General features: G+C 35.3%; 3 protein-coding genes across 5 annotated transcripts; all 3 read right to left on the reverse strand.

Annotated features, from left to right (window-relative positions):
* Positions 1-398: 398 nt before the first annotated feature.
* On the reverse strand, positions 399-13,366 carry LOC108758255 (probable phospholipid-transporting ATPase IIB). 3 transcript variants are annotated; one of them, XM_018503129.1, is made up of 13 exons: positions 7,929-8,034; positions 7,666-7,821; positions 6,336-6,480; positions 5,976-6,248; positions 5,612-5,854; positions 5,354-5,542; positions 4,690-5,273; positions 4,208-4,624; positions 3,589-4,133; positions 3,274-3,514; positions 1,188-1,354; positions 893-1,096; positions 399-805 (listed from the first exon to the last, which is right to left on the reverse strand). In XM_018503129.1, exons 2-13 carry the CDS (start codon positions 7,749-7,751, stop codon positions 672-674), a joined length of 3,228 nt encoding a protein of 1,075 aa, XP_018358631.1. In that variant the 5' UTR covers positions 7,752-7,821; positions 7,929-8,034; the 3' UTR covers positions 399-671. The 3 variants fall into 3 exon arrangements, with proteins under 3 accessions (XP_018358631.1, XP_018358624.1, XP_018358639.1); XM_018503122.1 differs by lacking the exons at positions 7,666-7,821; positions 7,929-8,034 and adding an exon at positions 12,577-13,366; XM_018503137.1 differs by lacking the exons at positions 7,666-7,821; positions 7,929-8,034 and adding an exon at positions 7,359-7,374.
* Positions 13,367-13,971: 605 nt separating this feature from the next.
* Positions 13,972-15,161, reverse strand: LOC108758297 (coiled-coil domain-containing protein 103). The gene is made up of 3 exons (XM_018503178.1): positions 14,922-15,161; positions 14,409-14,662; positions 13,972-14,343 (listed from the first exon to the last, which is right to left on the reverse strand). Exons 1-3 carry the CDS (start codon positions 15,072-15,074, stop codon positions 14,043-14,045), a joined length of 708 nt encoding a protein of 235 aa, XP_018358680.1. The 5' UTR covers positions 15,075-15,161; the 3' UTR covers positions 13,972-14,042.
* nan (transient receptor potential cation channel subfamily V member nanchung) lies at positions 15,113-23,880 on the reverse strand. The gene is made up of 15 exons (XM_018503200.1): positions 23,633-23,880; positions 23,468-23,555; positions 22,541-22,717; positions 21,755-21,956; positions 21,336-21,471; positions 20,647-20,901; positions 20,490-20,572; positions 19,827-20,333; positions 19,381-19,546; positions 18,242-18,503; positions 16,928-17,109; positions 16,593-16,709; positions 15,539-15,664; positions 15,338-15,473; positions 15,113-15,180 (listed from the first exon to the last, which is right to left on the reverse strand). The coding sequence occupies exons 1-14, from the start codon at positions 23,789-23,791 to the stop codon at positions 15,339-15,341; spliced, it is 2,595 nt and encodes an 864-aa protein (XP_018358702.1). The 5' UTR covers positions 23,792-23,880; the 3' UTR covers positions 15,113-15,180; position 15,338.
* Between the last annotated feature and the right edge of the window lie 1,490 nt (positions 23,881-25,370).

Below are 25,370 nucleotides of genomic sequence, written 5' to 3' on the forward strand. Positions count from 1 at the left end.
CAAAGATTTAGATACATGAGAAATACTGTTATGCTCGATTAGAGAACGTATCTAATTAATATTTCGAAAATGAATGGTATTTAGAGCAGATATATAAATGTCACGATGTGTGCGTGTGAACACACTGAAATGGAAGATGCGACCTTTGGCAATGCATTAAAAAATAAATTAATATACAAACAAAAGAAATATATGTATAAAGAAAATCAAGTATAAAAAAAGTCATGTATTTAATCTAAAGCTAAGATGCATAGTAAGTAAGCTTGCAGGAAGAATTAACATTATGCGGAGAATCAAGAAGTTGATTCGCTTATAACAAGTTTAATCCAATCCATATATTTCCTTAAAGTCAGTATGCAGATATAATACAAGAAATTTGGAAACTTTGATGGTTTTTATTTTTTTGCGATATTATATTTCCTGTTAAATTAGTCCATTTTAGGACTAATGTCGTAAAAATTGATTGTTACAAAAATAGTTGGTTGTTATAAAATGGTGCATATGAGATATCTTTTTTATTTCATTAAAAATTATATTAATTGGATTGGATTAGGGATATTGTAGAACAAAAGAAAATTTTTTTACAGCTCTTCCTTGTATTAATAAATTATGTTTGATATTTATCCTCCTTTGTCATCTATATGCAGACAAATTAATTTCCGCATAAGATCTTAGGATAATTTAGTGTAACTGGGAGGTGAAAATTTCTTCCTCAAAAATTTCAGGATGTACAGCGGCATACACGAGACCAGTGTTATCACCAATACCTTCCATAAGAAGTCTGTTGTTTTAATAAATTCGGCATCTATATTAAAATAATCAGAGAAATAATGTATATTAACGACGTGCATTTTTGCTTAATTATCTTTGTTGTGAGATGTTGTAAATTTACCGAAATAATCCTTTAGAACGACCAACGATAATAAATAGAGCGCTAGAGAAAAGATTTCTGCAAGCATCATTATATGATGCCAGGTTCTAATTGTTAAAGCAACCATTATTAATTCTGTCAAAACTAGCGCTGAAAAACTTATGGCCACTATATGAATAAATTCATCTTCGAACATTATAAGTGCGCCATACATGATTACTCCTCCTGGAATATTACGACGCAAAAGATATGTATTTTTTCTCTTTTCGTGTATATTGTACATATATTATCTAAATTTAATAAAAACTGCAGGTACCTTGATATATACTTATTAAAACCCACATAAAAAAAGTTTTATATGATAACGAACGACCTTTACTAAGTTCTTTATAGAGTTCCGGATAAGTAAGCGCTATCTTTCCTGATACATCTTTGTCTAATACCAATGAAAAGACGGGAAACATTGTGTATATTGTAGCGTATCTAAAAATTTTTATATACATAATAAAGTTAATATATTAAGATTTATAAGTTTTGTTGCAAGAATCACTTAGAATCATTTTAACCAATTTCGATTAACTTTGATCAATTTTAATCAACAATTAACTCGATCAACAGTGTTCCCAACAGCAAGATTTAGCTGTGTATAGTTCTTAACTATCTCTACATGGCGACTGCATGGTGCCTATTATTTTACAATACAATCATAAACTCATTTTAAAGTTACAACAGTAGTCGCGACAGCCAAGAGCGTTAATAGTTGATGTAAATCCGATATTATATATAAATAGATAACATTCTATTGATTATAGCATCTAATTTATTTGACAGTGTTAATATAAATGAAATTATTAGGTGTACAACTTTGCTTTCGCCGTTTCCTATAGATGGCTTTAGCGGTAAGTGGTGGTCGAAATAAATAGATCATAGACGTCATACAATAAACTTGGGCATCTGTCAACATAACTCCATAGAAACATTAGTCGATTTGTGTCTGCATCATAAAGTTATTCTCGATTGAAAATGTCAGTTTACGAGCCAAATTCTCGTCATTTGCGGGAGGCTTTAATTTTCTGCTTCAATATGAAGAAATCTGCGGCTGAGGCTCATCGAATGCTCTCAAATACTTATGGTGAGGCCGCTATTAGTGAAAGAACGTGTCGTGAGTGGTTTCAACGCTTCAAGAACGATGATTTTGACGTCGAAGACATAGCGGCATAGCGGTGGAAGAGAGAAGGTTTTCGAAGATACAGAATTGGAGGCATTACTTGATCAAGACTCGAGTCAAAATCAAGAAGAATTGGCACGATCATTGGGAGTGACTCAACAAGCCATTTCAAAACGCCTCAAAGCCATGGGAATGATTCAGAAGCAAGGAAATTGGGTGCCGTACGAGTTGAAGCCGAGAGATGTTGAACGGCGTTTGTTTGCTTGTAAACAGCTGCTTGAAAGGCAAAGACGGAAGGGATTTCTGCATCGCATTGTGACTGGGGACGAAAAATGGGTTCATTACGATAACCCCAAGCGCAGAAAATCATGGGGAGTTCCCGGCCATGCTTCCACGTCGACGGCCAAACCGAATATTCACGGTTCCAAGGTCATGCTCTGTGTTTGGTGGGACCAGCTCGACGTAGTGTATTATGAGCTGTTAAAACCGACTGAAATAATCGCAGGCGATCGGTATCGAACGCAATTGATGCGTTTGAGCCGAGCATTGAAAGACAAACGGCCGTGATATAACGAGAGACACGATAAAGTGATTTTGCAGCATGACAATGCTCGAACCCCTGTTGCGAAAGTGATCAAGACATACTTGGAAACGTTGAAATGGGAAGTCCTACCCCACCCGCCGATAACGAGAGACACGATAAAGTGATTTTGCAGCATGACAATGCTCGAACCCCTGTTGCGGTCAAGACATACTTGGAAACGTTGAAATGGGAAGTCCTACCCCACCCGCCGTATTCTCCAGACATTGCTCCTTCTGACTATCACTTCTTTCGATCAATGGCACACGGCCTTGCTGACCAGCACTTCCGGTCTTATGAAGAAATAAAAAATTGGGTCGATTCGTGGATCGCCTCAAAAAATGACCAGTTTTTTCAACGCGGGGTTCGTACACTGCCCGAAAGATGGGAGAAAGTAGTGGCCAGCGATGGACAATACTTTAAATCATAAATGTATAACCAGTTTTTTACAATAAAGCCTCGAATTTCGGAAAAAAAACGACGGAAGCAAAGTTGTACACCTAATATTAATTTTTATTACTTAATAAATATATGAAGGTTATAATTTTAAAAAAGATCGATGATCAATCATCGGTTAAATTTAATCAAAGTTGGTCGAAGTGACCCTTAGACTTACAGCAAGTTTTAAATTTAATTTTTAATGAGTATACTTACCCAACCATAAGAAAACCTTGATATAAGGCAACCGAAGACAAATAAAAGACTGCAGAAAACACAGCCTGCATAGTCGAGATTATCAAACCACGATGTATAACGAATTGACTCAATGCAGCTGATCGTTTATAACTTCTTCTACCGTGAACCAATAGTAAGTTAGCGAGATGGCTAAACTGAGAAATAGAAAAATCAGCAGCTAGCGATGCTTGTCTTCCCTCAAGACCTTCGAGACCAATTCCTATAATAAAATAGAAAATATAATAAAAAAAATTTGGAGGTATAATTAAATAATCTAAAAAATTAAACAAATACCAGCATCTGCGGCTTGTATCATGGAAACGTCGTTACCGCCATCGCCAACAGCCGCCGTTCTCTTGCCAGTATGTCTTTGTATGAGACTAACAACTTCGGCTTTTTGTGTGGGAGAGCATCGGCAACAAACGACGGCAGGTGAGCCGCAAGCGAGTTCCAGAAATTCTTGCTCGTAATACTGTAAGCACACCTCTAGGGAATCGCCGCTGATAACTAAGGCACAATCTTGCTTCTTGCGAAATGTATTCAGTTCCAAGTGAGCATCGGTGCGCGTCACGACAGACTTGAAGACGTGCAGGCCTTGAGTGCGTGACACAAGACGCGAGGATTTTGCTATACAAGTGGCGGTCTCCAATTTGTCACCGGTCAACATCCATATCTTGATTCCGGCATTTCTCAAGAGTTCCAGCGTAGGCCTCACCCTGTCTTGCAACCTATCTTCAACACCGGTGACGCATAACAGTTCCATTTCTCTCTCGAGACTTTCCACCACCGCAGCAACTCTTGATACACGGTCGCTGACGCTCATTCTCGCCGCGTTGTATCTATAAAACATATAATATAATTCAGTCATATATTTTATATAAATAGGAAAGTAATACTTTCAATGATACATTACTTTGCTTCAAAATCGAGGTACTGATCTTCGGTCAAATTTTTCTTTGCCACAACCAATGTTCTGAGACCTTCACGTGCCATGTTTTCGCACACCTCATCCAGCCAATCATTATATTGCACAATACCAGACATTACAACATCAGCACCTTTTAAATAGAATATGATCTCAGAGCTGGACTCCTCCCTCACAATTATTCCCATTCGCTTGGTTTCCGAGGTAAAAGGGAATATTTGGAGTATAGTATAATTCAATATTTGACCGTTCAGAGTCTTCAACTGCATCGAATTTAGGTCCCGCTTGACAAGAGCCAGTCCCGTTTCCTCCGTCCATTTCACCAGAGCAACTTCATCCGGGCTCGAGGCTTGGTAATTACGCTTCTGTTCTGGCAGATAGTAATGTTGATCCGCCTCTGTTTGACTGAAATGTTAAAATTTGAATGTAATATTAAGGACTTCCCAGCTTTTCGATTAATGAGAAATTACCTTTGGATGGAACCAGTATCTCCAGTTTCCATGGTCTCCACGCTTACCGAATCCAGATTCGAGGATTTGTTTACCTCATCGTACACCGGAGTCACGTTGTGGCACAGGGCTAGAGCATGCACGGCATCGTAGATTCGAGTATTCTCGGATCTTCGGACCTTTCCACTGTGCGCGGATGTCGGTTTCATCGGTGAGTGCTCCGTGTCGGTAGGGTAATAAGTCTTTAATACTGATGTTACTTCATCGAACGTCTCCTGACCGTAAGATATGGTACCCAGATGTAACTTCTTGAACACCATTTTATTCTGCGTCAACGTGCCGGTCTTGTCGCTCAGCAAATACGATATACGTCCGAGCTCTTCCGGAATAGTAGTTGTCCGTACAACCGTACCGGCAATATCCTTATCTCTTTGTATGCACCACGCGTAAAACGCTTTGCCCATGTCCAGATTTACTCTCAAGCTGATCGGTATGATGTAAGAAAACAGCAGGACGAAACGGAACATATAACGATACCACGGTCCGCTGAATCCTTTCAAACACATCATTACAAGCGCGAGTCCTATTACCGCACAAAATAATACCTGCCGAAATACAGTAAAATATAAAAACATCTGTGCATGCATATATCAATTTTGATGTATAATTTCTACATGTATAATACCTTCGTTAATTGATTGATTTCTTGATCAAGTAAACCAACTTTCGATCGGATTTCTGAGTGATTCATTAGAGATCGCGTTTCCTGGCCGGTATAAACGACAATACCAAGAGCGGAACCAGATGCCACTGCTGTGTTGGCCCATAATGTGTTGTCCACACCCAAACTTTCTTCACTGCTGTATCCATCATACTGGAAATAAAAGATAATTACATAGAGAAAACGAGGCCTTAAAGCAAAAATAAGAAAATTAAAATTTACCCTTGAAAAGGTGCCAATAAAGCTATGTATATCCTTTTGAGGTTTCTCGACATACAAACTGGCTTTGATATCAAACAACTGAGAATTGCTTTCCAATTTTTGCGTTGCAGGCACTGCTAATCTTAATTTCCAATCCGTTTCTCCATCCAATTGATCAGTTCGCACGAAACACGCGCCAGATTTCTCAGTTGTGCGTAATAATACTAAGTCGGCTGGTACTCTTTGACCTTTTTCTACTATAACCTGATAATAATTCAGAGAAAAGCATAAGAATTAAATTTATATATCAAAACTTCGTTATGTAAGAGAGCAGTAAGTTACAAAAATAATTACTACTGGATAAAGATACTGTAATATGACTTACCAAGTCACCCACGCGTAATTTGGAACTTGGTACTAATTCTGGTGTATCAAAACCTTTCACTAGTCTATAATATTTTTGTGCATTGACTTCCTTGTCCCTCTTGTATCTTCTAAAATCATCGACGGCTTCGCGGAAAATTGTCACAGTTAAAACGAAGCACAATGGCCCCCAATACGTGTACAAGTATCCTATTCTTATGTCTGGTATAAATTGAGATATAGCCATAAGCAGAAAGTATAAATTCAAAAAGAATTTGAATTGTTGAAAGAGGACCTGTAAAACAAAGATGTATTATTAATAGCACTATTTGAAGCAATTCGAAAAAGTACTAAGATTATTTCTTTCAATAAGAGAATGTACCAAAGGCAGGAAAGAAACAACATTGTATTTTTGATTTCTTATAACATTAGTGGGAAACTTCTCGTGCATAGGCTGTCCAATATGGATAACTCTGGCTCTTAATTCCCGTTCTCTGCAGCATCTCCTCCACATCCAAGTACAGCATCTGTAATCGCAACAGTTCCTATTTAATAAAAATACAAAATTGGATACATTCTTTGCTGCTGAACCACATTAAAATTTTTCCCCTGCTTTCACTACTAAACTTCAAATATGTGTCTATTTCATTTTAAATACAGTGTACACTAGTTCAGCTATAAAGAGCAACCTTATATTGACAAAATGACATTCTTATCGCAGTATATCTGCCAAAATATCACTTAAAAAGTATATAACATCAAATCTTACAGCAAATTCGATCATTTGCATTATACTATCAGTGGATACTAAAAGTTGCTATACATAAGGTCAGCAAAATTAAAAGTAGTTGAGTGCAAAAGAAGTTAAATATAAATATAAAAGTATATAAATATTTTAAATGATTAAATACTAAATAATGATATTGTCACATTATATTTAATAAAATATACATGTATTATTTTATTGTCAAAGTTGATTATATTATGCTACTGCATTTAGATACTTTATATGGAGCAGTTTTTAATGTATACTAGAGACCTTATAACAGAATTTAGTCATGAAATGCCAAACTTTTTTTGTTCTGATTAGCTTCTTTGTTCTTGTCAACTTAGTAAGTTTGAATGAATAAAATAGTATAAGTTAGAATGAGATAGCATATATAAAATAAACTATGGGTGCTTTTCAGCAAAGACACAGTCAGACACTGTGTAACACAGTGAATTGTTTCATCCTTGTTTAACATAGGCAAACAACAAGGATATAATAATTCACTGTGTTACATTGCGTCCGAGTTCTTGCTGGAAATCATATATATATGTACACACATACATGCGTTTTTTTTTCACTCTTTGACAAAATTGCTAGTGATCAGATTCTGTTAGAGGATTTCTAATGTATACTAACCCTAATATAGTTCGAGTGACCTCCATTCTCTCATTTCACCATTAATTTGCAAGACTATGTGATTAGCGATCATACACGCAATTTCAATCATTAAAAAGCTTGGATATAAATAAATACGCAGTCACGTCATTTCGAATCGATCTACATTCCTGCATAGATTGTCAAACAATTGCTGTCAAACGTCAGACAGCTGATTGAAAACTCGCTGCTGAGAATGAAGGATTATCGCGTGGGAGGTATTTCCGCGTCGTAAAAGAATGTCTCGAGATCGAAGTTCAGGTTGGTCGCGATAAGGAAAATACGTCACCTCGACCAGGTACTGTAATTCCGAGGTTTGGATATCAGTGGGATGTCCTCCTTGGACATCCTTATAACGTTGCTCTGTGTCTCCATTTCGGGTTACTTCCTCTACATTAGACGGCACTTACTCGCAAAAACTGACCCACTCGAGTACCTTGTACACCTATCTTTTGTGGCAACACACTATCTGATAAACGTTTCATCAATCATTAGTAGCTCTATCAGTATTGTCTTCTTCTTCTTATTACTTAATGGCTCCCACTTGTACACCTATCTTTTGTGGCAACACACTATCTGATAAACGTTTCATCAATCATTAGTAGCTCTATCAGTATTGTGACTATTATGATATCACGTCACAACCGAGAAACGCACGATTCTAGCAAGATGCACTCGTGTGAGAAACTGGCGTCTGATTAGCATGGATTTTAACTGAGTCTGTCCACTTCGCGATTGGTCGCGTTCGGTCGATACAACAGTCCCAAGCCAATAATTTGTCTAAAAGCCTTTCGAAACGTCAAACTCTCGACACGTGATCAAAACAGTTCGAAATATAGTACAAAAATAGAATCAATAGGTTTGTTTTCACGTTGCTTGAAATTTTCCAAAATTTTTGTACTTTGAACGAGATAAATATGTATTCGGGCGTTGAAAAGAGAAAAAGCAAAGATGCCCTAAGCAAAAAGTACAAGCAACGCGAACAGACCTAAATCTCTTAAATATTTTCATTTTCTTGAGAATGAAATAATTGGACGAATAATTGAAAAAATACTAAACAATTAAACAACAAATTTACAAATAATAAACATTATTATATCTTACAGGACCGCATATGTGAGAAACACAATAATGACAACGATGGTTGTAAAAAAAGCATCTTTACAACTATTGTAATATCCTTTAATATTCTTGTGCACCCTTAATTCCTCATTAATTGGATCTAAATGTATAAACAAATCATATTAAAAAGTCTTACAACAGTTACGTAGAGTTGCTTTTTCTGTTGAACGCAATTGATTACAATGTGATTATCAGAAGTTGGTCTTTTTTTACAGAAATATAATTAAGACAATAATTATCACTATTATCTAGATTCTAGTTATAAACGAGAATTTCTTGTTTATACAACTATACGCGTGCATAATAGTTAGAGCATTGTTATTTCAGCATGAATCGAACACGAATACCGTCCAGTGTTTGCAGAGTATTTCGCTTAAATAATACAATGTAAAGGACTTCGAACAGGGTCGAACACTATTTCGAGCGCGTATAATGCATAACTTTTGATCGATCGCATTAGCATTTCCCATGCGAGATCGAGAATAATGAGATCTAACGAGATTTATACGGTAAAATTCGAGGTAAAATTATAATAACACAAAGATCCTGTACGTATCAACTATCATCTCACAATGATCTCTATTTATATCTAAGTTCTCGAATCATGCAGCTGTTAGCTTGAGACGATTAATCTCGCATTCCTTTTCCTCTTTTGTCAGTCGATCAACAGAGACACAACTGATATTGTGTCGGAGAATGTCAGAAATAAATGGTGAGGTTTCTAATCGATAAATGATGAGAAAAACAAATACCTAAGTCCTAAGAGAAGCGCATCGCTTGGGTGTTTACGTATTGTGTTCCTCGCGTAGTTTATGCATTGATTTATATAGTGTTGGAACTAAAGGCAAAACCAATCATATATTAAAAAGTTCTACAACAGTTGCAAAGCTGATTTTTCTGCTGAACACAGCTATTCTTGGTACAATTCACTTAACGCTGCAAATTCTTCGTTGATCAATCAGAGGGAAGAATCTTATAAATGACAAATCAAAGAATGCTTCAAAACATTTTCAAATCAGATCAAAGGTGCGGACATAGAGTGAGCCTATATATTATATATACAGGATGTTTCAAAACACAGTGAAGTGATCGCATCCTCTGTTGTACATATATCATAAATTGAACTCTTATGCGGTGTCTACAATACGTTATGCCTTAAGCCATAAGAAGTTGATAAATCATAGTTGATTATTCTTTTCACAATCGAATGTGATTGGTCAATTTCTTACAGCTTATTGTTTTATTGTAGATATCGCTTTACGTTCGTTCTTTCTTCCTCTACGTCTATTTTTGTTTATCTGTGTTGTAAATTATTTTTATTATTTTAGTTGTAATTATATTGTATTTTATTAACCCCATTATGCGATCTCAATGTGTGCAATCGAAAACATGTAAATTCAACGTCATAACTTTTGTATCGAGTTCTCAGTGCTTGGATTGCATTTTTATAGAATGTTTAATAAATTAAGCTATCTCTCTCTCTCTCTCTCTTTTCTTTTTTAAGCCTTGTGTCTACAATGCTAGAAATCGTCTGAGACCTTGGACGGAGAAAGAATTAACAAATTACATTTGAACAATTAAATCATTTGATGAATGCGATTGTTCTTTTCCATCCGAAATCTCAGAACAATTTTTAACATTGTGGACACGAGATTTTATTTAGCGTCTCTTACAACATGGAAAGAACAGTTTTGTTGAAGTATCTAAAAATTTAGCTAAATACAGAAAATAATTTTGTTGGAGCAAAGCAAGTAATTATGTAGCGCAATTTAATTGCTAAAACGTCAAAACTTTTTGGAACATTTGATCATCAAGTTTGAGCGTCCAACATAATTATTTTTACGATTCAACAAAGTTATTTTCAGATATCTAAATCTATCTAGACAAATTTTTAAATACATCAGCAAAATTATTCTTTTTATGTTCATTTTTCTTCTTTTGACTCTTCTATTTTTACGTTCTCTACTTATTTGGACTCGATAAAAAAGCGGTAAAAGAAGATATGTTTATCGCGAAGATAAAAATACAGACCCAACGAACTGCGCCCACATTCTTCTTAAACTGAACAATGCTGATTAATAGATCAATCGTTGCGACGAATTTTTACTGTGGCATTCTGCGGAATATTGACTTGTTATATTATTTCTCGAAATGTAAATATTATCGTTTTATTAATTTTCTGTACGATCTCGATATATCGCGGTGGAAGCCTTATTTGTTATCGTTGTACTTTATCTTGTATATTTTTACGACTTTCTGCTGCTATCGCACATTTGACTTTTGCTCTATGTATCAAGTCAAAAATATATACGATGGGAAGAAATAGATAATGTCTTTCCATCGATTTTCATTTCAAAAGACTGTTTAAACACTTCTTCTTTATAATGCTAAATACACACAGTTTTATTTTTACGACGTCATTTTAACATATTGTCGATGATCTATGAAAATTTGTTAGAATAGTTATTCTTCTCGCAGCAAAAAAAACATAGCACCGAATAAAAAAGATGCAGTTCTTACGAATTAATTTAGATATTTGTTCCATTAGAGGATAGTTATTCTCAAACACGAATCTAGTATTAGTCCAAAAAATGCATTTCTTACGAATAAATTTTGATACTAGTTCCGTAATAATTAAATATCGTACGTAAAACAGTGTAATTATATCAGTAATTGCGCTTATAATTAGCGATATTAGTGACTACTTTTCAGTCACCGATTGCTTTGCTCTATAACTAGTTAAAAAGTAATCGTCAATCGTTAGCGTAATTACGACTCAAGACTATCGATCAATAAATCACAATTCGGTGATTATATTGATTTCTCATCAAAAAATTTTAAATGCTAAGCAAGTAAATACGATCGCCGTCCGCGCATTCATAATATATTGAGACAACCTAAATCTGCTGTAAACAGTGTGCTATATTCAGTACAGAGTGTTTTAAACTTTGCGAATATATTTCAGTAATGGATTCTTCTGCATATTTTATGTCGATTTCTTCCTTAAGCGATAAAGTGTTCAATTTCAAAAGCCCAGAGTTTTGCCTATAATGCATAAGAAATATACTGCAAAATAAATACTGTAAGCGAGAATTATTTGTTTTTAGTATTAAAAAAATTCCACAAATTTTTATTATCGCAAGCATTAAATTTATTCAAAATATATTCTGAATTTTAATAAATTTAATACTTCAATCAAGATTATTAAATTTATTCAAGATTGTTAAATTAAAACAAATAGGATTTGCTTATTATAAAAACTCCCTTCTTCAATCAATTTTATAATATTATATAATAATTCTTTAAAAAGAAAACAAATTCATGTTTTGAATACATAATGAGTCTTTAAAATTGTAATATATACGTATATTTTAAAATTATTAGCAAGAAAATATTCTTTGTTAAAGATAACCGTTACTTAAAAAAAGATAAATTAAGTAATCACTTTTCTTATAGCAATAATATTTTTCTGTATGTACGAAATCAATCAGAGTTCTTCATTTCATGGAAAGGAAAAACTCTGATTGATTAATCTTAAACATTATTTTAATTTAATTTCTAATTCAATTAAATTTATTATGTGTTTAAAGAATTATATTTACAAATTATGTGCAAAATTTGTACTCTAATCTTAAAGGTCAATTAAGTGAATTTAGTATTTCATGACCCATTTGCATCCACAAAGGTCAACGCACAATAAATATTTCTTCAAGATTATCATAAACAAAAAAAATTATAAATAATACTAATTTTCAAAATAAATCACAATATAAAATCAAAATTGAACTATATAAAAAATTATAAATTACAATATATTATAATGTAAATAAGTAAAAAATGCACGTAACTGAGCGATATGACTATTAAACAACAGTCGTGTAAAAATAAAAACAAAATTCCATAAAAAAGAATCTGAAGTTATGTGTGTTAGGATTATTGTCGCAATCTAGGTGATTCGAAAGGAAAAGCGATAAGACAAAACGACGAGAATCTATACATCATATCACAACTGCGATTCCGACCACAAGGATTGCAACTCATACGACGCGTCGTTTTCCGAAACACCCCGTAGACTCACCCGCAGAGGCAGCTCTTCAGGTACTTGGAACAATTGGCGATGCGCCGTCGCCTCGACGTCAGCTGCCTGATGCTGTCCTCGGACGGCTGCAGCAGATAGTCAGTCTCATCGTCGTCCATTTCAAAGTCCCGCTCGTCGGAGCTCAGTCGCAACGGCATCTCCTCCAGCCTCATGGCGGAGGCGTCGAGACGGCGTGCTCTTTCGTTCCCCGTGTTTTTTTTGTTTGTACTTTCTTTTTCCTTTTATACCCCTTTCTATTTTTCGCGCGTCACGCTACCGTCCCGTCCGGCTCTCCCGTCGACTCTCTCACCCTCGCGGCGACGGCGGGAGACGCGTGACGCGATTGACTGATGACGCGCAGCGGGTTAATCGCCGTCGTCTCGCGCGACCGATCGCTGCGGCACGACGTCCGCGGCGCATATCTTATCGCGGACGATCCGACCAGCTGATCTTGCAATCTACTCGGGAGAGTCGTCCAGCATCTGAGTGCTCCGGACTGATGCGACGAATCCGCAACGACGATGACGGCGACGACGACGGCGCGACGAGACGTCTTGTTTACGTGCACACACGCGCGCACGCACGCACGCACGGACGACCGCCGGGCTGCGTGTGCATCATGGCGGTCCCGCGAAACGCATAGACGGATCATGCGGCAAGTTCGCAGCCGTCAATCTTTCTCGAAACGGTCGACGCGCTCCCGCGCATGTAACCGATAAGAATAGACCAGGTGCTCTATCATTATCACGTTTACGCGACGGCTGTGTTGTCCTTCAAGTATGCGGCACTGTGCATACATACATACCGCACGCCGCCATCTTGCCCGACTAGTCACGTGTTCGCGTCGTCTGCTCGGTCCGCTCCGATTACTCCGAACGTCTCCGAACTGACTTCGACCTCCCTCTGCTCCGATTTGAACGAATTGCGCGACTTATCGAACCGCGTGATTATAGAGCGTTTCAATTTAATGTTCTTGTTTTTTAGCAACATATTTATCGACTAATCTTTGATTCCAATAATAGATAATAATAATAATTTAACAGAGTTGTTAATCACATTTAATCTATTTATCTCTCCCGTTTATCTATAGTGGATAATATTTATATAAAATAAGTATAGTTTTTTGTTTTAGCAAGATATCTTTCGATTATTCTTTGGTTAATTTCAGATAGCTTTTATTTGTAATAATAATAATAATAATTAACAGTTTTCAATTATTGATTTTGTTTCCTCTTCTGTTTATCTATGTGAATAATATTTGTAAAATGTATACAGTTCTTTATTTTAGCAACATATCTCCCTCGATTAATTTTGATTAATAGATTATTCGTAATAATAATAATAATATTTTAGCAGTATAATTATTTAATCTTCAATAATTTATTTTCTTTTATCTCTCTCATCTATTTATACATATTTATAATGTTATTTGTCATTATATATATATATGAGTACACTGTACTTTGTTAATTAAGCTTAACCTCATATTTCACGGCTAACGATTTGATCACATTTTCGAAAGATTCATCTGATGATCTTCCCTTCAGTTGCAATTGTCGGAAAAGCCGCTCGCACGTAAATTTCTCATCCCTCGTCATGAAGCATATCGTCAAATTGAACCGATTACACGTGCTCAGTTTGCCGAGAAGTTCTATAACTGGCGTTATATCATCCACTTTTGACAAATGCTGCAGACACGCGTTTGTAAAGTCACCGAGAAAAGATGCCGGAATTTCCACCCGAAAGACGTGATGTTGCAGATCGTTCCTATAATAAGAAATTTACGCCACTGACGTATGGCGACACTCTTATGTGTCTTATTTAATTCTCACCTTAGATTCCACATATAGGTAAATTTTTCGGAATGGTCTGTAATTGTTCTCCAAGATTGTAAAAAGTCCTTGCACATTTTCTGAGATTTTATCACAGTATCTTTGTTGCTGCGTTTATCTTGCGTCGATTTTTTCAAGGTTTCCGATACAGTTGAGTCATGAGACTTAGTAGATTTAATTAACGGATTCCATTGCACACCACTTTTAGATTTTATGTCATTGCGATCCAGGGGTTTCAAGTGAGCACCATTCACCTGCCGTTATAATTAATTAATTCAAAATTTACTGGAGAATATTTAAAAAATTATGATTCATTATAACTTAAATTATTTTATTAATATAATTTAATTTTCATTTAATTATTAATTTAATTTATTTTAAGTAATAATTAATTATATTAATTTAACTACAATGTTGAAAAATTCTCCAACTAAATTTTGAACACAAATCAAAGCACGATCATGTACACTAAAAATTTCTTATGTAATGACAAATAACCAAAATTACAATCACCATCTGTCTGAAGTGCTCATATGTCGGCACTGCTTGTTCAATCGCGCGAATTTTAGCATCATTTTGTAATTTATATAACTTATCAGCTGCAAGAGCTGCATAAAGTTCCTCTTCTAATCTCTTATAATCTATCGGCACTTTTAATGCACTCATAGTGTGTCTTTTTTAGCACGTTTCCTGCTTGAGTTCTACAGTTTGACATGATAACACAGGATAACACGACGGTTTGTCGTCATGGCAACTCCAGTATCAGCTCGATCTATTGATCAAAATTTTACTTGTTCTAATCCACAATCATTTTATTTCTTCATAATTCGTACAAAATTATGTAATTTTGTAATTAAAAATTATAAATAAATAAATTACAATTAAAAAAAAAATATATAAACATAGATAAGAGCAAAGATGCTTATTACTTCAATTCTTGGTAATAATGGGTTCCGTTTCAGATATAATCTTTTCCTTTGACATTCTATTTTGTCTTTTCTTCAGCAATCTATCATGGGTTCTCTTCATCTCGAGTATCTCCTTCATCTCCTCCTTGTCCTCCTCCTAAAATCGATAGCATCGACATAGAAAAACTATTTATTCTCACCCGCGGGTTTACGAATACTCACAGTTTGATTTAATCGAAGAACCAACGCTTTACGACCGTCGGACATGGGCTGAGAATAGTCTGTCAACTTTTTCAGTCTTTCAGCAGGACTCACGCCTCTCTCCACGACCAGAACTATGCGCGCCCACTAACATACGCGAAATAATTAACAAAGTCAGCCTTTGTACAACTAACTCGCTAGTAGTCATTTTATTTTTTTTTATATAAACAATCATCTAAGGTATTTTTACACCCCAATTAAAAATCATTATCGTTAACGACATATTGTACATTATTGATTGTTTTCCAATTTATTAGTATTTGGAAAAATTAGGAATATGGATTTACTCAAAATTTTCTGAAAGAGAAAAAATAGAAATCAAACAGATATTATAAACAAATTGAGCGCATTAAACAGCTTATTATATAACAGTATTTCTAAAAATACAGATATTAATTAATAATAATTTTTTGTTACGGGTTTTCAAGATTTTATATTTTAAATTTTATATTTAAACATTCGTAAAGAATAATTATTAGAGAAATAAAGTTATTTAAAAAGAAAGAAAATATGTTAAACAATATTTATTTTACAACAATTCACATTTTTTTCACCGCCGCACTGGGATATAAAAACACCTCAGATGATTATTTCCGGATTTCTATTCGGACCGCGTATACCATCGATAGTACACATTTAGTTTGGATTATATATAGCACGTTTATTACATGTGCTAAATATATTTAAAATATTTAATACATTTTATATTAACTTTAAAATTATTGCGCTTTATATCACCGACGACATTCCATATTATAATTATTCTGTACGTGTTAATTACGTATTGATCAATGATATTATGAAATAATTTATGGTGATGTATTTATTTATATTCAAAATATCAAACGACTCAAATGGAAAATTCATTTTATAAAACAATATATATTTAATAAAACAAAATAATTCTAGAAATATTATATTATATTAATATTGTATTATATGAATATTAAAAATGGCAAATAATATTCATATAACATTCTAGGAATATTGTACTTATAAAGCGTTGACGACGTACTTGCCGTTGCCATTCATTCCTGGTTTCAGCGATCTTCTGGTAAGTATTGCCCATCATAGCGATCAACATGTTCACGAGCAAGATTGCCACGATCGCCATGTATAATACAAATAGCAGCTGCAATTATATAGCGATTATCGTTGTAACGCTATTTGACCGACTACATTTGACGCTTTTTTGCACGAGTCATTCGTTACGTGAAAAAATTTGTGTGACTTATCTAATTGTCGTTAAAACATATCATGTGAATGTTAATTAGAAGATATGAAAGATGGTATTGTTTACTTCTATCTATGACTACTGAGCACATGTCTGAGCGACGGCAGGTAAAATACCTTGGCCTCGAATTCATGCTCGGTTCTGTCAAACGCGCCAAAGTAATCACCGAAATTCGTCATGCTCATCAGGAACATCGCCATAACACTTTCCATCGGCGATGGCATCGGATTCGTGATAGAGTCGTCGATGCCCTCTGGAGTATTCGGGTTGTCGAACGACAGGAATATGATGTAATATGCTGTGAATAAATTAGGTATCTATAATTGTAACAGCGTATTGTTTACATCGCGTGTGATATTTGTCCAAGATATGCGAGAAACCGTCTCGTCGTCGCGGAAATATTTAACTCTCCGAAGCTGAGTCCAAATCCGTAACACAGATGCTAAGTCTGTGAGATAATTTTATTTACGTTAAGAGGCACTAATTTCAAGGAATCAGAATGATATAACTCATATGAAAAAAAATGAACACTAAATTTGTTTTAATAATGATTCAAATTTGCACGATTCTAATGAATATTTTTTGGAACTATCTTTAACTATTTTTTAAAATTCGTAATAATCATAAAAATGGAGCTCTCCTAGCCTAATTATTTTACCTAGCAATTACAATCACAAATATCAAACACTTTTCTCTCAATGTGGGTCCAATAGACCACTACAGCTCTGGATGGTTAAGATGATGTTTTCCGGAACTAATTGATCAATCATCAGCTATGGATCATATTAATCTATAAGAGTTCTTATTGAGGAAGTCTCAAGGAAAAAAATCGTCTCTCTCTTCGCGAACGAACAGACGATCCATTCAAGCAGCGACGGCGCTATGTCGTTTGTTTGCGAAAAGTAAGACACAATGGCACATAGCGTTGCGGTCACGCTGCTGATTGCATAACGGCGTGCGTCGCATCATTTAACGTATCTCAAGACCTTCTCGGCGTAGCGCCTCTTTCTGCGGTTTCTTCCCCGCCGTTTGTTAGTACAGGAGACCTTCAACGAGTCGGGTGATGTGTGTCAGTGTCGCCTTACAGCGTCCAGTAAAATCGTCGATTAGATCACACAACATTACGCGTGTCCGATGCTGATGCTGTTATACCAGAGGCTAATTAACAATTGTTGGGAATTAATAGAATAAGGCACCGGCCGGTCATCGTCGGTGTGTCACCGGTGGAATTGATGATGTTTCTCGTTTCTTACACGTCCTATTATGTCTCTTATAGCTTCGATTATCAATTGCGATAATCGGCAACAAGGTTATTCGTTTATTGTGTTCGGGACAGACCTCATTCAGAAAGATAAATGGAACAGCAGTTACGTGAAATCGAAAGAGAAATATAAGGACCCTCTTTTTTATTTCGAAACGCCACGTGTTACCTTGAGAGAATCCCATGACGAAGACGAGGTAGATGGAGACGAATCTGATGAGGTCGCCCATGATCATCCTATAAATCATCACGACGAATGGTCCGACTGTCTTGAAGCCCCGGCAGAAAAATAAAAAGTATGGCGCCGTCGTCAGCATCACCACGACCGCTAGCATATCTTCGACCTCGTCGGAGCAGGTAAATCGCAGAACCGGGAACCACATCAGGATGCAGCACGAGATCAGGAACATCACGCGTGACGGCACCGTCATCTAAAAATTGCGCTCGCGTTAACACGAGTGGCGTTCTTGTGGTATATTTTGTAATTCGTTATAACATAAATCAGCCCATTTATAGTAGACGGAGAAAAATGTCTGATTGGATTAGTTAGAATTCTGGTTGAAAATGGACGAAGAATTTTCTGGTTAAATCTGCTAAAATTCTAATTGTGATACCTAATTCTGGTTAAATTCCGGAATTCTGATTCATATAATCAAAACTTTCTGGTCCATGGAACTTTTGTCCATTTTCTACTGAAAAGACATTGAGACATTTTTCTCAATGTTCTCAATGGGAACTTAATTCCATTTGGTAACACAAATCGATATAAGTTCTATCCAGGGCTGAGCATGTATTTGAAATACTTTCATTTAAAACACACTATTTGCAATACAAGCGTATTTTGTACTTTAGCGGATCACATAAAAGTATTACGTATTTTTTGTATTTAAAATCAAAAGATTGAAAGCCTTTTGTATCTTGTAATTCAAATAATAAGGTTGATTATCAATGTTAGTATTTGAAATACAAAATACACAAAATACTTTTATAATGTTTTGTTAATACTGAAATATAAAATACAAAATACTTTTATATATTCCCATGAAATACAAAATACAAAATATAATTATCTTATTAATACTGTTTTTCAAATAAAAGTATTTCAAATACATGTCCAGCCCTGGTTCTATCTTCGTTACTCAAACTGGAATGCCAAGGAAGATAGAATGATGTTTGTGTCACTAAATGAAAAACGTTCAATATTGATTTACAACGACGAAGTCGATTTAAAAATTCGAGAATTATTAAGATAAATCTTGTTACCTTTTGTATGTATTAAAAATAACTTCTTGAATGAATGACTCTTACGAGATTTTCGATGAACATATGAAGACCTAAGAATCTCGCCTCTCGCAACGCAGCCAAGATGTAGAGTACCGCTGCGATGAACATAAAAATTTCCGCAGTTAGACGAATCTTTGCACTCATTTCTGATAGCTGCATCAGTCTGCATTCCTCCGAGAAATCGTCCCACCTATTAAATAAGTATTTATTTCATGATTTTAATATGAAAAAATGCAATGGTATACACGCAAACAGCTAAGTCTGCTTGGCAGATTTTGTAAAATATCTGTAGACAAATTTTGCAGAAAAGTTACTTTCTAAAATATTTCACATCTTGCAATGGAATATTTTGGAAATACTTCTTATGTTGTGTAGGCATGTAATTAATATCTCTATTTATCAATAGCTTTTTGTAATATTTCTTGTAATATAAATTTCATTATAATATTAAATATTATATTTGAATGTACCAATAATCGCGATTAAGTTTTGGTCGCGCGACGTCGTCGATGATTGTCTTGACAGTTGAATTCGCGTCGGTTTTGTTGTAAGTATTCATAAAATAATCTGACGCGTTTGAAGGGCTATCGGTATACCACAACGTATGAATGGCGGCCTCGTCAGGAGGACTCAGAATGCCCTCGTTTTCGTTCAAGAGCAAAATGCTCTTCAGGGCTGACGTGATGTTTGACGTTACTTGCAGCTGGATCTTCTCTAGCGATTCCTGTGTCATATTTAAGGATGATTTGAAATTCGAGGTAAAAGCCGCCACGAGGCTATTCGTAACCAATTCTGACAGATCCGAGCTTTGGAGAGTCTTGAGAAATATGGGCTCCGTTATATTGGAGGAATTTGTCCTCGTCGACGTATCGTTTGCATTTTCGTCTGTTTCTATGATTGATGGGCCAGGTCGAAGGGTGAAGCTAATCAGCGATAGTACGAAGTAGAAGCAGAAAAGAAAAAATTGATTGTAGAATCTAAAAATTAAAAATCTCGCAATGAACATATAATTGTTTTATAGTTATTTTTTATATTTAATCAAGAATTAGCGTTAATTTTTATTTTTAATTTAATTTAATTTTTTATAAAATTTTTATGAAATAGAAGTTTATTTTTCCTTCTATTATACATACCGGGATTTAACGAAGGTGTTCCACTTGGCATGTAAAAGATCAACTAGTACTCCGTCCATTAACTCTAAATGTTCATCTTTATCCTACAATCATCGTGAAAACATTTTGTCTGTGCGTTCTAACGATAAAATATAAATAGCATAATTTATTCGCTTACACCAAAAACAACCAGATTCAGGGCGGAATTATTGTTGATTGTGCCCGTATTAACATTGATCGTATCTATTTGTGATAAAGGGTAGGCTGCGCAAGTTATGCTACCGATTTGCCAGTATATTTCTCTTTCGATATTCATGATGTGAAAGAACATCTCAATCCTGGCCAATTTTGCAGCCAAAGTCAACGGAGTCAGATGTTGAATGTTTCTTATGCCGAGAGAAGCTCCTACTTCATAAGCCATGTCGAACGTGGCCTAGAATTAAATTGAAAATTAAAAAAATAACAAATGCCATGAAATTATTTGTAACAATTTTTTGTATTTCTTTAAGTAAACGATAACCTGCTTTGATTTTTTTTTTACTGATAAATATTGTTAAGTCAATTATTATTAAATCAATTATTTCGATAATATTTTTTAGCAATTAAACTACTGTAGTAATATTACGAATTAAATTGACAAGTAATTTTCTAATAATTTGATGCTCAATCAGGCATATTATTAGAAAGGATGTTAATAAGCTGAAAAACTGTAAATAAACAACTTTGACCGTTATGTTCATTACTTCTATTTCTTATTGTTCAATTTTCAAATGTACGATGCAGTAAGATTTTTATTATTAATATTTTTTGAGAAAAAATAAACAAAAGTATCAAAGATATAATACTCGCCAATTTCTCATATATCACTAGCATATGCATAACGGTATTGCCATTTGTGTCCTGCTTATCGGGATCCGCACCTCTGGCTAATATAAGCCTGTAGCACTCTTCCTGACCGAGACATGCGGCGAAGCTTAGCGGATATTCTCCCCAGTACACATAACTATGGACATAATGATAAGATAGATCTTTATTGAATAGACATGTAACATTATATTACATTCTCGATATGGCGTTCGACAAAATACGTTAAAATCTCGGATGAACGAATCCGTTTATGTTTCGTAGAATTTAATCTCGCGATATTTACATTTAGAAGTCGAAATAAATGTTGTTTAAAGTTAATGATTTAATTAAAGAATCATAATGAAATTCTTTTTGTTTCGTCGTTAAGCGAGAGGTAATGATAATCTAATGTCGTTTTTTAGGAAAATAATACAGTATACCCGCTGTAATTGGTTTCCGGTGAGACACACACCCACTCGTGGTCCATATTGTCAAACCTCGACGCTTTCTGATCTTCTGGGCACATGAAGTTGCCGAAGCACCTCTCGTGGATAATGCGTGGATCGTCTGCTCCGCTGTCGAGAAGGAACTTAACCATCGATGGATCCTCGTTTACGATAGCGATGTGCAAGACATTCTCTCCTAAATCCAAAATAAATCGGTATATAAAATCGTGAGGCCAAAAAGATGCAAAACCTTTTTTCAATTAGATTACATTTTCATGAATTAAAATGTCATATATACAGGATGAATCATAAGTATATTTAAAAATTTCATGAACGTGTTTCTTGATAAAAAGAAAGAATAAATGTTTCTACGAACATTAGATCGCAAATGCTTCATTATCGAAATAATGAAATCCTGAACATTTGCAATAATATTTTTGCAAAAATGTGTTTTGTAGATAGATTTATGTGATCTGAATTCAAAAGAACTTCTTGATTCTTGATTAGAAAATCATAAAAGCCGCGGGAGTCCCCTTGAGGGAATAAATGGTTTACCTTGGAAATGCTAATCATCCATTATGCAAGCAATATTCTATGAATAAATAATTTAACCAGAATGCTTATCGAGGAATTTATCGATAGTGGATATTCTACGCACAATCTATAGACTGCCTTATGAAGAAGATTCAATAATAGCTTTAATTTATAGCATTTAATCCATTCCATAATCATAATCAATGATCATTACATGTTTCATAACGCAGGAAAACTCAAACTTACCATAATACTCGTCGCTTAGATAAATATCGTTTATAAGCTTCGGATAGAAACGCAACAGTCGTTTTGCCAAATCAGCATGAATGGCGGTCGCGTGCAACATGCATAAATGCAAGATAGTTTCGCCAACAGCACCTCTGTCGCTTAGATTCCAACATGCCAGTCTATATTTGCTTTTATCTATCAAGAATATTTATTGGTCAGATAAATTCTTATACAACTTGCAACTCTGCAGGTAATTTAAACTGTAGAAATATACTTGCGTAGTTTGACGATGTATATTGCAACCATCAGCAAACATCAACTAACAAACTGTTTATTATAATTTTTCACTTAAAAAGTTCTAATAAAAGACTACGAGTCGCAAACCGAATGGTAGTTGTTAAAATTAATTGAAATCTAATACATATAATATACAAACGTTTCTACTCTTATCAGGTTATCTTTAGTGTCGTACAATATAAATGCGTAATTTAACTATTCTACAAAATCTTCAATTTTCAAAGTATCCATATCATGTCAATCCTTTCAATAATTATAGATAGTATATCATGACAATTAAAAAGTGCCTCATTGCAACTGTATACGTCATTAGGTTGTCGTTTCGACTTACAAAGGTCAATAGACGTTGGTTATTCCAAAACTTAGGTCATATATGAAACTAGAAGTCCGAAGTATCCCAATTGCAACAAGTTCACAATTCGCATCAAAAATTGGAAAAATTGTTCATCGCTAGAAGAAGATCGTTATGTTTAAAAATTTTTAACCAAAAAATGTTTTCCACTTAACAATACAACTGTAATATAATATATGATAATTATATAACATGTAATAGTTATATTGATAAGTGGCAAATTATTAACAAACAATTATATTAATATTATAGTTGATGTTTACTGGGAAAAAAATTTAACTTCGTTACGTTATTACCTATCTTAGTTTCGTCAACTTCCTCGTCGCCCATGTCTTTATCAATATCATAATCAGCTGGATTTTCCATAGCTTTTAAAGGCGGCAGCTGCACAGCACGAAAGAAAAATTGTTTGAAGCACCGATATCACAATCGATATTATAGTTGAGAAATTGATCACGTACCATTTTATGCCGCGGACGATCTTTATTTCGTAGAAGAACTAATTTGTCCACTGGTATCCACTTGCCTTTTCCCTTGTTGTACAGAAACGGTTCAACTTTGGTTCTCATCGCGTGATCCAATTCCGCAAACTGCTTGGTCTGCGTGGCTCTTTTCATCATGTCCACCAACAATCCGCCACCTGCAAACGTTGCTGGATAGCTAAATATTTGACTTGCGAAACAGCCGACAACAAAAACAAAGGGGTATATAAAAGTCGCTTCTTAAAATGAAAAAAAAAAGAGTAAAAAAATATACAGCGTTAATGTAAGTCAAACGCAGTTAGTGGGGTGCAAAAAAATTTAGACTCATTTAGAAATAATACATAATAAAATTTCAGACTTAAGAGGGTTATTAAAATGTCAAAACTTTTTGCAACATTGCTCACCATTGTTTAGAAATCCTACATAAATATTTAATAGTTCAACTAAATTAATTATAATAGATGAATTTAGACCAACAAGAATAAATAAAGTAAAAGAAAACTTATATTTGGTCAAATCAGAGCTTGGTGCTTGTTAAGTATTTCGATGTGAATTTATATTGGCGTCTTCCGACATTCATCCGGCGTCGCGGCGTCGTCCGGTTGTTATTCGACGTCATCTGACAATCGTCCGACGTCGTATGTTAGTTTTGCGACGTCGTCCAATAGTCGAATGTCCGGCGCGACTGTGTTGTGCCATTCTACTCATTTACTAAAACTCAAGCATCCAGCAGGAAAGAAATCATCTGTATGTACCGTAGGTTTAACTTTATTTTGCGTCTTGACTCAAAAATGAAAGATACCGCGTGAAAAATTATGGCTCCCGCAAACAGGATGCGGTAATGCTTACCGTCAAGCGGAGTTAGCGCAATAGCCAATTATTCTTTTGTTTTTATGGAAAAGGGATAAACTGATTGGTTCTCGCTCTCTGATAGAATTTCCGCCGCGCGTCAAACGGTGCCGCGTTTTGCGTAGAGGATTAGGGTGTTTTTTCATGCTGACGCTCGACGCTCATGGCTGTTCTACAATGTGCTTTTTGTTTCCTGTTTCTTGCTGTTTGTCTCTTGCCTTTTTGATCAAGAAGGCAAGAGACAAACAGTAAGAAACAGAAAACAAAAGGCACATTATAGAACAGCCATCATTTTCAGCGTCAAAACAGGTCACATGGTCAAAATTGATGCTTGGTGTTCGTCAATTTTGATCACGTGACCTGTTTTGACGCTGAAAATGAGCGTCGAGCGTCAGCATGAAAAAGCACCCTTAAGGTTCCTTTTTATGCCGACGCTCGACGCTCATTTTCAGCGTTAAAATAAGTCACGTGATCAAGATTAACGCTCGATATCCGTCAATTTCTATCACGTGACTTATTTTGACGCCAAAAATGAGCGTCGAGCGTCGGCATGAAAAGGCACCTTTAGCGAATGCGGGAGATCCCCGCCGAAAGTCGGCGCGAATTTCGGAAGCCGTGGCGGCGACTCGAGAAGGTCCGCGATGATTCACGGTCGCGCGACCGCACAAAATTAATTCGGCGGACGGCACGTGGACGCGCGTTGCATCACGAGTGCAGGTATTTGGATCGTGTCGAGTGCCCGAGAGCGATTATATCGGACACACGCACATTAGAACTCCGTCCATCAGCGTCGGAATCGGTACGGTGACTCAAGGATGATAAATACGGGAGAGGCGGAAGAGAGCAAAGAGCGGAGAGAGCTCGGCGG

Source organism: Trachymyrmex cornetzi, unplaced genomic scaffold (genome assembly GCF_001594075.2).
Source record: "Trachymyrmex cornetzi isolate Tcor2-1 unplaced genomic scaffold, Tcor1.1 scaffold1017, whole genome shotgun sequence".
NCBI lineage: Eukaryota > Metazoa > Arthropoda > Insecta > Hymenoptera > Formicidae > Trachymyrmex > Trachymyrmex cornetzi.

What these genes read in the sequence shown, in the direction of transcription:
- nan (XM_018503200.1), bottom strand. Translation starts at nt 23,791, where the DNA reads ATGATGAAAAGAGCCACGCAGACCAAGCAGTTTGCGGAATTGGATCAC. An exon ending in GGAATGAATGGCAACGGCAA is followed by an intron (nt 15,665 to 16,592) that starts GTACGTCGTCAA and finishes CGCGTATGTTAG; the next exon opens with TGGGCGCGCATAGTTCTGGT. An exon ending in TTCTTCGATTAAATCAAACT is followed by an intron (nt 15,474 to 15,538) that starts GTGAGTATTCGT and finishes TATCGATTTTAG; the next exon opens with GAGGAGGACAAGGAGGAGAT.
- LOC108758255 (XM_018503122.1), bottom strand. Translation starts at nt 12,749, where the DNA reads ATGAGGCTGGAGGAGATGCCGTTGCGACTGAGCTCCGACGAGCGGGAC. An exon ending in TTATTGGCACCTTTTCAAGG is followed by an intron (nt 5,543 to 5,611) that starts GTAAATTTTAAT and finishes TTTTATTTCCAG; the next exon opens with TATGATGGATACAGCAGTGA. An exon ending in TTTAATAAGTATATATCAAG is followed by an intron (nt 1,097 to 1,187) that starts GTACCTGCAGTT and finishes GTAATATTCCAG; the next exon opens with GAGGAGTAATCATGTATGGC.
- LOC108758297 (XM_018503178.1), bottom strand. Translation starts at nt 15,074, where the DNA reads ATGAGTGCATTAAAAGTGCCGATAGATTATAAGAGATTAGAAGAGGAA. An exon ending in ATGAGCACTTCAGACAGATG is followed by an intron (nt 14,663 to 14,921) that starts GTGATTGTAATT and finishes TTATAACGGCAG; the next exon opens with GTGAATGGTGCTCACTTGAA. An exon ending in ACCTATATGTGGAATCTAAG is followed by an intron (nt 14,344 to 14,408) that starts GTGAGAATTAAA and finishes TTCTTATTATAG; the next exon opens with GAACGATCTGCAACATCACG.